Source organism: Physeter macrocephalus, chromosome 16, assembly GCF_002837175.3.
Source record: "Physeter macrocephalus isolate SW-GA chromosome 16, ASM283717v5, whole genome shotgun sequence".
NCBI classification, from domain to species: Eukaryota; Metazoa; Chordata; class Mammalia; order Artiodactyla; family Physeteridae; genus Physeter; species Physeter macrocephalus.
Genome location: NC_041229.1, coordinates 59,041,246 through 59,056,153, shown reverse-complemented (window position 1 = coordinate 59,056,153; position 14,908 = coordinate 59,041,246). Strand labels below are relative to the sequence as shown.

General features: G+C 38.4%; 1 protein-coding gene across 4 annotated transcripts in view; it reads right to left on the bottom strand.

Moving 5' to 3' along the window:
• The window catches only part of RAB6A (RAB6A, member RAS oncogene family), a 98,605-nt gene that overhangs the window by 11,881 nt on the left and 71,816 nt on the right, over positions 1 to 14,908 (bottom strand). For 2 of the 4 annotated variants that reach the window (XM_007113286.4, XM_007113285.4), the window contains exons 7-8: positions 10,140 to 10,206; positions 7,039 to 9,126 (exon numbers count right to left, since the gene is read on the bottom strand). In XM_007113286.4, the coding sequence (XP_007113348.1) occupies positions 9,062 to 9,126; positions 10,140 to 10,206 (132 nt within the window). In that variant the 3' untranslated portion in view covers positions 7,039 to 9,061. Of the gene's footprint in view, positions 1 to 469; positions 665 to 7,038; positions 9,127 to 10,107; positions 10,207 to 14,908 lie in introns of those variants that run through there. The other 2 variants (XM_024131578.3, XM_055078754.1) reach the window with 2 other exon arrangements.

The window sequence follows — 14,908 nt, the reverse complement described above, 5'->3', positions numbered from 1 at the left end:
CCAGGGATTGAACCCGGGCCCCCTGCATTGGGAGCATGGAGTCTTAACCACCCAGGAAGTCCCCCAAACTAATACTTGAAAGGGATGTGCAGCTGAATTGGGAATTGTGTGATGTTTTACAGTGTACCTTGTTGCATGGAAATTTTCTTGAGGTTGGCAGGTGGCCTAGTGTCAATCTAACCTGTTCCATAACCAGCTTATCCTAACAAAGGAGTCTTTGGGTTGGTGGCAAGTGCTCTATTAGCTTTTAAATGCTCAACGCATGCCCACCAATTTTGTGGCTGCTTCCAAGATTTCCATTAGCAATAGCCTTTACCTACACAAAACACAATGGACCCAGTCCAGTTTAAGCCTGGACCCAGTCTGGTTTTTAAGTCAGACCCAGTGTGACTCTGGCCAGAAACCACCAATAGTCCCTGATGCGGAATCTGGGAATACAACCAAATCCTGGGGTTTTCCACTCAAAATGGGGAACAGTGGAAAGCTAATTAGATTGGGAGCTCGATGGAAAGACAGCAGAGCTCAGAACTGAGGGGGACTTACCCACAGTCTTCAGAAATGGTGAGAAAGAGACCTCAAAAGGGTTCGTGGGTATGCCTGTGTTTCTTTTTGTCCCTAAAGCCATCAGAAGCGTCCTTCCTCGGTCCAACTGCTGCCACCACATCTGTTAAAAAACAAAATTCAGCTGAGTAAATTTGAAGATCTACTTGGTTTTATTCAATGATTCATGAATTGGGTAGCATCCTGTCTAGCCGATAGAAAGGAACTCTGAGGAGCTGTATAAAATTGAAGGCTTTTACAGGCAGCAGGGGATGGGAAAAGGAAGTTTCTAGCAAAGAACAATTTTTTAGGCAAGGTGACTTTCCTATGGGGGACAGATGGGATCTATTGGGTGGGTTATCTCACTAGTGCTGACCAGGTAATTCAAGGTCAAGGGGTTAAAGGTCACATTCCAGGGAGAGGCTGAAACTGCAATTAGGTTAGGTATTAAGTCTTGGTTTGTTGACATGGGGCTTAGCACAAGTGACTCCATTTTGGGTCTGTTGTTTCTTTTTTAACATGTGAGAAGACAGAAATCATTTAAAGGTAGAATTCTTAATGAAAGGGAAAGCAGAAATTTAAAACTTCAAAAATTCTCAGCCTATCCATATTGAAAGAAATAAGAAAACTCATTTGAGAGAGAATACAAAGTGTGTGGCAGGATCTGATAAGAAGATTGGTATGGATCACCACTCCAACAGAAGCTGGGAGCTATTCAAGACAATGGGGAGATTGCTTGGTCATCTAAAAGAAGACAGGACCTATTGTCCAAGACAATAGAAGAATGACCCCGAAGGCACTCCCAACATAGTCCCAAACTGAAAGGGCATGTGGGGCAGAACAATTTCAAAGGAGGGGCTTCTGCTGCCTGGCACCCTCTCACATCCCAGGCTCTGCTCCCCCGTCCCCAAATTCTGGTACCTAGCACCTCAGCTACCCCAGGTGTAGTGCAGGCCATGGCGATGGTCCTTCCAGAGGGCACAGGTAGTAAATCTTGGCAGTGTCCACAGCACCAGATGTGACTACCTCCACCCAGATTCCAAAGGATGGACTGTTCTGGAGACTCTGATGTGCAACACAGAGGGCCGCTTTTGGGTACAGTAGAAAGCTCCTGTTAGAGCAATGCCCAGCAGAGTTGTGGGGATGGGACTACCCTCAAACCCCCAAACTGGTAGAGCCACTGGCATGAGATTCCACCTCTAGAGCCACAGGCACAGGACTCCAACCCATGAGAGCTGGGGTGGGGCCACCCATTAGTCCAAAGTGCAGGTCCGGGCCCCAGCGTGCCTTAAGGTTTTGGACTTGCGTGGGACCTCTTATCCCTTTTTTCTTCGCTATTTCTCCTTTTTGGAATAGGAACATCTATCCTATGCCTGTCCCACCATTGTATTTTGGAAGCACATAACTTGTTTGACTTCATGGATTCATAGCTGGAAACCAATTGCCATAAGCTGAATCTACCCTGAATCTCACCCACGTAAAAAATTAATAGGGACTTCCCTGGTGGTCCAGTGGTTAAGACTTCGCCTTCTAATGCGAGGGGTGCAGGTTCCATCCCTGGTCAGGGAGCTAAGATCCCACATACCTTGTGGCCAAAAAACCCCACATAAAACAGAAGCAATGTTGTAACAAATTCAGTAAAGACTTAAAAAAAATTAATAAACGGAAGCTTCAATTAAATAGTCAGGAGACCAGAAGAGGGAGCTCTAAACCATGCAATGACAGCGGAGCCCAACAAGCAGACAGACTAGTCTTCCTTCCCGGCAAGGACTCAGCCAATGAAGTCATGGGCTTTGTTCATAGTCCTCCCAACTTCCTTCTCCCCTCTGTAAAAGCATTCTCCTTCTCTTGCCTTGCAGGGACTTGCCATAGTTGCAGACCCCAAACTGCAATTCTCCACTGATTCTGAATAAACCCATATTTGCTGGAGGAATAACCTGTAGTCTATTTGTTTTAGGTCAACACCCATATCTAATTTAGATGACAATTTGGAATTAGACTTTTGAGTTGACACTGGAACAGGTTTAAGACTTTTGGGGTTACTGGGATGGAATGAATGTATTTTTCATGTGAGGAAGACATAAATTTTGAGTGGGCAGGGGCAGAATGCATGGTCTGAATGTTTGTGTCCCCCCAAAATGTACATACTGAATCCTCCAAAAGATGATGGTGTTAGTAGGTAGGCTATGGGAGGTGCTTAAATCATGAGGGTGAAGCCTTCATGAAAGGGATTAGTGCCTTTATAAAAGGGGCTCCAGAGAGATCCCTCAGCCCTTTCACCCTGTGAGGACACAGCAAGAAGGGGCTCGCAACAAACTGGGAAGAGGGCCCTCACCAGGTGACTGTGCTGGTGCCTTGATCTTGGACTTCCAAGTCTTCAGAACTGTGCAATAAATTTTCTGTTCTTTGTAAGTTGCCCAGTCTGTGTTATTTTGTTATAGCCGCCTGAATAGACTAATACAGAAAGACATCCTGTGTTTATGGATTGGAAGACTTAATATTAAGATGACAAACTACCCAAAGTGATCAGAACAAAGCAGCAAGACTCACACTTCCAGACTTCAAAACTTACCACAAAGCTACAGTAATGAAAACAGTGTAGTAATGGCATAAGGACAGACACATAGACAGATGGAACAGATAATCCAGAAATAAATCCTCATGTATATGGTCAGTTGATTTTCAACAAGAGTGTTAAATAAGACCATTCAATGAGGAAAGGACAGTCTTCAACAAATGTTGCTAGGAAAGCAATATCCATATGCAAAAGAAGTTGGACCCCTACCTAATGCCATTTACAAAAGTAACTCAAAATGGATCAAAGACCTAAGCTTAAGAGCTAAAACTATAAAACTGTTAGAATAAAACATAGGAAAAAAATGCTCATGACATCGGATTTGGCAGTGATTTCTCCAATATGACATCAAAAGCATAAGCAAAAAAGGAAAAAGATAATTGGACTTGATTAAAATTTAAAACTTTTGTGCATCAAAGGATACTCTTAGAGAGTGAAAACCCACAGAATGGAGGAAATATTTGTAAATCCATGTATCTATCAAATAATTAATAACTAGACTATATGAAGAACTCCTATAACTCAACAACAAAAAATAAACAATCCAATTTAAAAATGGTTAAAGGACTGAAAAGACATATCTCCAAAGTTTCTCAGTAAAACAGCCTGCAAGGAACTTAAAATAGACATCCTCCAAAGAATATATACAAATGCCAAGTAAACAAGATGTTCAACATCATTAGTCATTAGGGAAATGTAAATCAAAACCACGATAGATACCACTACACGTCCATTAGGATGGCTATTATTTAAAAAATCAGAACATAAAAAGTACTGATGAGGATGTTGAGAAGTTAGAACCCTCATGCATTGCTGGTGAGAATGTAAAATGGTGCAGATGCTGTGGAAAGCAGTTTAGCATTTCTTCAAAAAGTTATCACATGATCCAGCAATTCTACTCCTAGGTTATATACTAATAAGTGAAAATAGGGACTCAGATACTGGTACACTAATGTTCATAACAGCATTATTTAAAATAGCCAAAAGATAGAAACAACACAAGTGTCCATCAACAGATGAATGAATAAACAGAATATTGTATATACATACAATGGAATATTATTCAGCCACAAAAAGGAATCAAATCTGATACATGCTACAACATGGATGAACACTGAAAACATCATGCTGAGTGAAGGAAGTCAGACACAAAAGGACAAATATTGTATGACTCCAGTTATATGTGGTACCTAGAATAGGCAAATTCAGAGACAGATAGCAGAATAGAGGTGACCAGGGACTGGAGAAAGGGAGAAAAGGAGGGTTATTGTTTAGTTTGCATTTCTTAGAATTTTATATAAATGAAAACATAAAATATATACTTTACTCTTTTTTGTCCAACTTTTTTCACGAAGGATAATTTTCTGATATTCAGCTATGTTGTTGGTATCAACAGTTCATTCTGATTTATGGCATACTATTCCACAGTAAGCATGTACCATGATTTGTTTACATAGTCACCTTCTGATGGTCATTTGGGTTATTTCAAGTTCTTGCCTAATACAAGTAAAACTGCTATGAACATTTGTGTGCAAGTCTTTGTATAGACACATGCTTTCATTTCTTGTGGGTAAATACTTAGGTGTGGAATGGCTACTATATATAAATGTATATTTAACTTTTAAAGAAACTTCCAAACTGTTTTTCCAAAATCTCATGTAGCTGTGTATAAGAATTCCAAGTTGCTCCTCATCTTCACCTATGCTTGGTATGGCCAATCTTTTAAATTTTAGCCTTTCTGATATGTATGTAGTAGTATTTCATTGTGGTTTTAATTTGCATTCTATAATGACTAATGATGTCAAGCATTTTCCATGTCTTTTCTATCAAGTTATGAGAGTTCTTCATATATTCTGAATACTTGTCCTTTATCAAGCATGCAATCTACAAATATTTTGTCTGTGGCTTGTTTTTTGTTCAGTTCTTTGCAGGCTGTCTTATTAAGAAGAACCTCAGTTCCTCATTGGCTGGAGGCTGCCCTCAGCTCCTTGCTGCTGGGCCTCTCTACAGGCAGCTCAAACGTGGCGGATTGCTGCATAAAAGCAAATGAGGAGTGAGATTGTGTGAACAAGACAAAAGCCACAGTCTTTCATAATCTAACCTTCAAAGGGACGTAACTTTTGCTGTGTCCTATTCCTTAGATGCAAGTCACCAGGTACAGCCTATATTCAAGGGGAAAGGATAATGCAAACGTATGAGTATCAGGAGGCAGATACCATTTCAGAAACTGCATTCAGAAGATACACAGATGCCTGTCACAAATACTATCTTCAAAATTCTTTGTTTTCAGTACTTTAATTTTCCTGATTTTCATCTCCCTGGAATTTCTGAATGTTGCTATATATACTATTCTCCTCCTAATCTTTATTTTTCTATTTCTTTGCTCTTTTTTTTTATTTCTTTGCTTTCTAATGAAAGAGTTCAATTGAACGTTATAATTCAATGAATAGAACCCAGTCTACTACTTACCTGTGCTTTTAATTTCAACTATTATATTTTTCACTTAATAGTTATATTTGATTATTTTATGATTCTTGTTCCATACTGGTATTATCTTACCTCTTTAATATTTATCATGCCATCTTTAAATTACTGGTTGTCTTTTCAAGTAGTTCTGCTTCAAATGATATTCACTTTTTCTTTTGAGGCAGTTTTCAGGTATCCAACTACTCTTATGAGTCCAAATTCTCCTGGGGTATGGGTTATAACTCTGGGATGGTATACTGGGCAAGGGTCAAAGACCAGAATGTCAAGTTTTAAGATGGGGAAAGGACAAACCTTGGGACAGAGTTCTAGGTACCACAAGACCACATGTATCGTTCCCATTCAGTATCATCTCACCAAACCAAACTTTATTTCAGGGCCTTACCTTTAAACCCAGTTTAGGAAGAAGCAGCTCTTGCAGAAGGCAGTCTCCCTAGATCACAGTCCACTAACTGATGTTTTGAAAGGGTAAAGAGTGAGTGAAAGGCCTAAGGCGGGCAGGTTATTCCCCACCTAGTTTCATCAACTCCTCACTTCTCAGGGATTTTTTATATTTTTTCTGCACTGCGTGGCTTGCAGGATCTCAGTTCCCCAACCAGGGATTGAACTTGGGGCAACAGCAGTGAAAGCAAGGAATTCTAATCACTAAGCCACCAGGAAATTCCCTCTCAGGGATTTTATACTGCACTGACATTACCGCTGTGGATAACTGAGCCTGTAGTCTGGGCTGTGGCCTCCATTTCTATAGTACAGGGGACAGCTGTGGTTTACCCTAAGGCCTGTTTATACTACTCAACTCCATCTTTGCAGTGAGAAAGTATGGCTGAGGTCTAACAGAACTTAATTTAAGAACAGGTAGCAGGCTGGATTTTGTGTGAGGGCAGTTTGCCACCCCTGTCCAAAGGCAAAGGTGGAGTTAGGAGTGAGGAAGCGTAAGCAGAACTTAAACTACTTTTCTTAACACATCCTATTATTGCCTCCACCAGTGGCCCTATCTTTCAAGTTGCAGCCACTTTCCCTCACCCTCAACAGTTGAAAAGAGTCTTGTGACTCCCCAGGGGTTTCTCAGTTTTGTTGTTGTTTTGCTATTTTTCTGGATTCCACATTCCCTTTATAGTCCCAGGGAGGAAGTAGCACATGGTATTCATCACTTTGGCAGGAATGGGAAACCAAGTCAATAAGTGTTTTCTTTTGTGTTTATTTATACATTTTTGGGGCAGCAAAAATGTGTTTATTAAAAAAAAAAGTGCACTATGAACACACTTCACTGCTTCAGTTGAAGAACCCCAGCTAAATAAAAAGACCAATATTAAAAGCAGCATTAACTGGTTACTGCCTTAAAGATACATTAAAAGGAATCAAATGCTACAGTGTAGGAACACAATCACCCCCATGTCAGAAATTACAACTTCTTCCAAATAAAGAATATGACCCATCGCCATATTGAATTGATATTTATTTCAGGACATGCCATGTCAAAATAAAACAAAAGAGTCAACCCTTGCCTTTAACAATAATATTGTATTATAAAAGCACTTTACAACTCCATCCCGTCTTTGAGTACAATTTACTGGGGTATGTGGGCTAATGATTATCTGAAAGCATTTCTCTATTCAGACCCATAATCCAAGAGCTCTCTGAATATTATAAGGTTGGACAGTAAGTGGGAAGTGGAGGAGGATGAGGAAAGAGAGGGGAAGGAATAAGGTTCTCCCAGTTAAGGGTTTTGTTGCAATGAGGGGATGAGGAAGTATGAAGATATTTTTGTTGTCTTTTCATCCTTATACTGTGTTAAGTAATGCTTACAACATAAATTCAGCAGGCTTTTCCTGAGCTGTAACTCAGAAATTTTCTTCTTGCAAACAATGTATTTACAAATGTATTTATTAACTTACACAGCAATCTCACAATAACTAGTAAAGATTAAAATGGTGCACTCCTAGTATATTTGTTTGCAGTGTTTTAAGGGAAATACATATTGCCATTGTTATGAAGCTCTAAATAGACTGAATAAAACATCTAAAAGTTGAAAGTAGTTTTAAAAAAGGCAAAGAAATAAATATCACCAAAGAAAAAAGATTAATTGTAGCTTAAATATAAAATTAAATCACTAGTTAATTAAGCAAACTATACAGATCTAATAAAAAGCAAAACCGGATTGAGAGAACCAACATAAAAAAATGCTGAAAAATAAGGCATAAATCTGCATAATATTAAGTTTTATTTTCATTCTCCCCTTTCCCTCTTCTATGTATGCTTTTTCAGATCTGCCTCTAGGGCTTATAAGAAAACTGTTTCCATTTTCAATTTGACCTCAATCGTCCTGGGCAAAGTATTTGCTATTCCGTTGAGGATTCTTTAGTTGGTAAGCATTAGATATCATTATTTCTACCGGTTACAGTAGTTTCGATCAAAGTGCCAAATTTAAATTCTTCCACTGGTTCTTCTTAAAGGAATTTGATTTCTACAGTGCCTTGCCTGCACAGCATTTCAAAAACAAGAAAGAAAGAAAGGAAGGAAGGAAGAAAGAAAGGAAGGAAGAAAGAAGGAAAGAAAGGAAGAAGAATACTCAAGAGAAATCTATTGCCTAAAAAAGTTTAGTTTTGTTTTTTAAACAAACAGAAGAACTCGATTTTGACAAATTTAAAATCTTGGCAGAAACAGCTCTTAGAAGAATTAAATATTTAAAACCTGTTCTGAAGCACTTTTACTTTTCTCTCCCAGAGCCTAACATGTGAAAGAATCATTTGTTTTGGTCAGAAATATATTTTATGTTCATTCACTTGGAAGTACTCAGTATGTTCATTAGGACTCATTCTGAAGACACACCAGAACCCTTTCCTTATTCTAGCACTGCCTACCATGATAGTTGAGTTTTGACCTCAATTAAGGTCTAAGTAATTTATGTCAGTGCTTAAGAATAATTTTGGATATCTTGAGAGCAAGTGGTATTGCTAAAACTGAAGGATAATTCCAATGGGCTTGGTCTGACTACTGCTTTGCCCCCTCATTTGTTTTGACGGAGGGAGGATTGGAATAGGAAATGGGGTAAAGAACAAGCAAGTAAAGCAGGGAGAGATCAAGTAGATAGGCAAGTGCTGCTGTGAACAACTGCTCCTTAACCAAGCCACATACTGTTGAGATTTCCATCATTTTGAAGTACATTCTCATAACATTAAAAAGGAAAAAAAATGTTAAGAAAATGTATCTAATTTTTAAAGTTATCACTGGAATATGCTGGAATTGTTTGGCTTTTTGTAAAATATAAATAATGAAGACACTGACTTTTTTGTGCTTGTGAAGCTAATAGATCATCTCCAAGAGACAGGCAGCAATGCTGAATTGCAATACGTTATTACTGAAGGGAAAAGGTTCAAGCCAATATTCACACTGCAGTCAATGAAAGAGTAAGGGGGCCAAAGCAGTGAGCTTCTGGAGGAAAGTTGAAGATGCCATGGGGGATTAGCAGGAACAGCCTCCTTCGCTGACTGGTTGTTCCTGAGGCTTTTCCAGTTTTATGTCAATCACTGAAACAAAAGCTAAGGAACTATAAATGGAAAAGTACAATTCCAATTCTGCTGAACATCGACAATTCTGCTAAGACCCCCTTCCATTCCTATTTGGCTTCAGAGACTACTCAGCCAGTATTTTCTATATAGCTGGCTCACCATATAAGGTGCTCATATGGAATAAACTTGCTTATATCTCCTATATGCAGCAAGGTTCAGAATAAGGTTAATTCCTACTCATGGAAATCTATCCTAAGGAAATTATTCTACAGGAGTAAGAAATCATATAAAGATGATGTCCCTTAAAAAATCATCTATAATAAAAATCTGAAAATAGCCTATAAGAGAGTTCCACAACAGGGAGAGAATTTAATAAATAATGGGGCTTCAACTCTATAGAACACATTATGCTGCTAAAATAAAGGCTTAGAAAACATAAAACATTCAGAAGTGGGAAGAGCTGAATACAAAGTGCTATGAATTCTATGGCTTAATAAAACTGTCTGCATATGAAAACATTAGAAGGTAAATATGAGACAAACAAGGAAAATATCAAAATTCAAAATTCTTTTAAATAACTAATATTACATGTGTTTCATTCTGTCCCATTTCTGAAAGGAGAGGCCATGATAAAGCTCCAAACTTAGTTATCTCCTGCCTATGCCAAGTAGACAGTTCAAATGATAGAAAAAGCAGGGGAAGGAAATACGATATATATTGTGGGGAAAAAGCCCAGAGCCAAGGGATGTCAAAATTAAGAAGCAGGAGGGTGGGATGTTAAGAGTTTCCTGCTCATTAAAAATCAAGCAAGCAAACAAACACAAACCCTCTCACTGATTAATCGTAGTGAGCAACAGCCTGCAAAGAATGCAACTGGATAACCAGATCTCATTTGTTATAGAAAAACTTTTTGCTCCTAAACCATCAATTCTTGGCTGTAAAAGGCAATGGCATAATATTCCTAAGCCAACCAAGTGGGGTCTAAAGACTTGTACTAACAATAAAATTTCCTGATGAAACAAAAAGGATACTGTCTTCTCTGCTTCTGTCCTGTGTGCTTTCCATTCCAGGTAGAGCTGCTGCAACACGTCGGAAGAGCTGTGGAAAAAGAGACGTGATAATTGGGAGGGAAAATTTAGCAAAAGGTATCAAGTAAAGGGATGACCACTGGATGGTTGAGTTAAAGGATATGGCTTCTGGATTATTCCTTAGACCTTAGTAAAATGAAAGCACATTAAAATGTCTATTTATTCTAAAAATGAATATCATGTGAAAATCAGCATGTCAAATACAAAGAGGATCCTTGCTTTCCAATGGGTGAGATTAGACATGAACAAACAGCTAAGAACTAAGCAGCAAAAATATCATTTGAGTCATAAAAACAAATTACTACAGGAACTCAGAGTAAGGACAGAATGTTCATTTAGTTGAATTGTATAGTGGCATTCCTATCTTTTATAATGAGTTAGGTTCTAAAGTTAGTGTACATATGGAGAAAGTCAATCTAGTCAAAATTGCCCTTGATAACTCCTTAGGAAATCACTATGTTAGAAACCACCATACCACACTCAATCCTGGTGAGATGTTCACTTTGAGAGGCATGTGGGAACAGAAACTGACTGAAGGAATAACAGATTCATACTCTCTACTTCATGTCCAAACCTAGCTATCCACTTACTGGGAAGAATGGCAGGTAAAACTGCAGATTATTTCAATCATTTCTTTTTGTTAGGCATGCAGTGTAAAATTCCTATAAATTAAAATGCACATATGATGTTAACTACCTTATACTAAGTACCTGCTTACTTGAGGCACTGTCTCAAGAAGCCAAGAAAAATCCTCAGGCAATGACATTTGAGTTGGGATTTAAAGGCAGTTTTAAAGATTTCACATGGTTGAAAAACATACCATACAAAGCACTCAGAGTTTAAGCACTCAATAAATGTTGCTTAATTAAAATGAGAAGAAACAGAAAGAAGGCCAAAGATGAAAGAATGGAACTATAAGTAATCTGTCTAGGGAAAGAAGTATAGAAAAGGAGCAAATCTTTATCTGTAGGCAATAAGTATGATGTGGTAGGATTAAGGGAGACCTGAATAAAAGTATAATTGTCTTGGTTCTGTAACGTTTAGTAGCATTTAGAGATGTGCCAATGTTAGGCATTAGCCTCAATATTCAACCAAAATCAGCTACTAGACTTAAAATTGCAGAATGCTTACTTGAACATCAGAAACTGTGCATGATCAAAGATCATGTGGTTGTGTAAATTACCAAATCAATGTAACATTAACTGTATAAAGGAGGGTCCATTTGGATTAATATATGAATACTCAGTTTCAAATACAGATCAGCACTCTAGCTCTAGATACAAGAATAAATGCTGCAATAATTAATGTCTGTGAAAGCTGTTAGTTTTATGAAAATAACTTAAAATTTACAAAGGCAAAATGAACACAGAAATAGGTTAATATAGTGCATTAGATAACTTTAGGAAGAATATTATGCCCTTTCAAAACTAGCAAGTGTTTATAATTAATGAATGCATGCAAAGTTGGACAATAATTCGAATCTTTTTGAAGTTTTTATATAGTAGTATTAGATAATGAATTAAAACCAGAATGTCAACTTTGTCAGCTCAAAATTTTATGCATCAGGAAAAGTCTAACACCCATTAAAAATCACTTTTCATCCAGATATAAAGAATATAGAGTATGAAGGAAAAACATATTTTATAGACAATAAGAAAGCCTGAAAAAAAATGTGTTCCCCCTCCAACATCAACTGAAAACAACCATCTATTTAGTACTGCAAACCAGCAATGAGTATAGTGACTACTGGAATAATCTAGCAGCTGACAATGTGGCACTAAACCAAACCTTGTACCCCAGAAATTCGTTCTATAATGATGATATTCAGTTTTGGCAGCAATGATTTTCAAGAATGGTTAGGTAGTCCAGACTGACTGGAGCACACAATTTTTAAAAGGATTAGAATGAAGCTATATATATATATATATATATATATATATATATATATATATATATAGAAAGCCAGACTAAGAAAGACCTGCAAAGAATATGGACTTCATCTGGCAAAGGAAGGCACTAAAAAAGGCAGTGTGCATAAAGACTTCTTTCCATAATTCCAATGTATTACTATGACTACAAAGACATGCAAATCACATACTGAAAGCAAAAGATATTAAGGTGAGATGGCTAAAATCTAAAAGTTGAAGTGTTTACATTCTGGGTAGGCCACTTATGTGACAGGTCATCTTTCTGTTTTTCAATTTTCTCATCTGTAAAATGGGCTTAAGATAATAGTACACTTAACTGACTAGATTATTGTGAAAAGTAAGGGAAATCATTATGTAAACTGCTTAGGGCTGATCTTCTACATAGAAACTCTTTCATATACAGTAGCTCTCTTCCTATCAGAATTCAGTATCAGTCACAATAACCCATGGTCCTGTGGGCTAAGGGAACAGAATGTTTTGAAATTCTGCAACAATTCTAAGACTATAGCAAAGCACCAATAGGCACAAAATCCTGCTTTAAGAAACTATGTAAAACTGACAGGAAAAATGTGGGGGGGTTGGGAGAGATCATCTGAAAATATTAAAGCAGAACTGAAATGTTCTTACTCAGGAAAATCCAGAAATCTTCCCCAAGATCTCATAGCTTGCTTGGACATGAAATATTTATTAAACTGCCTACCTGTTCAAGATACATTATCTTTTTGCCTTCTAAGAATATTTTATTATGGGCTAGCTTAGAAATTGAAAATTTTTTTTCATGGGGGAGGCATAGGGAAGGTCTGTTTACCTTCTGTGAAAATGGAATAAGGTTTACAAGTTTTGAGGCTTTTTAAAAAATTAAAGTAAGTCCTAGTTAGTGAAAAGTACACAACAAATGAGGTCTTTCAGGGAGGGTATTGTTAGAGTTACATCCATCTACCTATTCTCATAATATAACATAGGAATATCCTCCCCTGCTCCCAGCTCAATCTGTCTAGTTGATAGATCCTTCAGGATCCATTCCCTGATAACTGAGAAAAACCTCCCTAACCCATTCCCAGATTTCATCAATCCCATCATCTTCCAATCTAATTAAACACTTCTATATATTCCAAGAGCACCCTGCATTTCTTCTTCTTTTAAAAATAAACTTATTTATTTATTTATTTATTTATGGCTGCATTGGGTCTTCGTTGCTGCGCATGGGCTTTCTCTAGTTGCGGCAAGCAGAGGCTACTCTTCGTTGCAGTGCACAGGTTTCTCATCGCGGTGGCTTCTCTTGTAGCGCAGCACGGGCTCCAGGCACGTGGGCTCAGTAGTTGTGGCTCACAGGCTCTAGAGCGCAGGCTCAGTAGTTGTGGCACACAGGCTTTGTTGCTATGTGGCATGTGGGATCTTCCCGGATCAGGGCTCGAACCAATGTCCCCTGCACTGGCAGGTGGATTCTTAACCACTGCACCACCAGGGAAGTCCCCTGCATTTCTTCTTTCAGAGCTTTTATTACACTGATTATAATGGTCTATTTACCTCTCAGTCTTTCCCTCTAGACTTTAACCACTGGAGGACAAAGCTCATATTTCATCTTTGTTATCCTAGTACCTGACATGCAGTAGATATTCTTTAAAATGTTAGTTGTAAGAATGGCTAATGCGTGTGAAAACACATAAGAAAGCACACAGTGCAGTACAAATAGTTGATTAGTGCCTTTATCCACTGGCTTTTTTGAGTTCACTTCCATCTGAATTCTCAGATAATTCTTAATTTTTTTTGGCCGCGCTGCACAGTATATGGGATCTTAGTTCTCCAACAAGGGATCAAACCTCGCCCCCTACATTGGAAGCATGGAGTCTTAACCACTGGACCGCTAGGGAAGTCCCTCAGATAATTCTTTAGGCATGACTATCCATAATACTATTTGGCAGATGATCACAGATTTGAGAAAGCCTTTTTTTTTAAATCAGGTGAAAGAAAAATTAGCAATACTTATTTATGCCCATTGACTCCTCCCAACCCCAGAAAACAGGAAACAAAAGAAATCAATGTACTACTCAGTTTCTTGTAGAAAAAGGAATTATAAAAGGAATTTTAAACTTATATGCAGAGTGACAGTGAAGGAAAACGCTGATAAACTTCAACTAGATGGAAAAACAAATGCCACTAAATATCTCCAATCAAAGATGAAAAAGGATTTTTTAAAAACAAAGGGACCAGAACAGGGACTTCCCTGTTGGTGCAGTGGTTAAGAATACACCTGCCAGTTCAGAGCACATGGGTTCGATACCTGATCGGGGAAGATCCCACATGCCGAAGAGCAACTAAGCCCGTGCACCACAACTACTGAGCCTGCGCTCTAGAGCCCGTGAGCCAAAAAAAAAACTACTGAGCGCGCGTGCCACAACTACTGAAGCCCGTGTGCCTAGAGCCCGTGCTCTGCAACAAGAAAAGGCACTGCAATGAGAAGCCCGCGCACCACAAGAAGAGTAGCCCTGCTCACCACAACTAGAGAAAGCCTGCGCGCAGCAACGAAGACCCAATGCAGCCAAAAAATAAAATAAATACATAAATTAATTTAAAAAAAAAAAGAGGGACCGGAACATTAACTGGTAGATCTGAGAAATATACACTTGTTTTTTTTTGGCTGCACTGCGCGGCTTGTGGGATCTTACTTCCCCGACCAGCAATCTAACCCGTGCCTCCTGCAGTGGAAGTGCAGAGTCCTAACCACTGGACCACCAGGGAATTCCTCAGAGAACTATACACTCAAAGAAAGCAACAAGCCTCCAT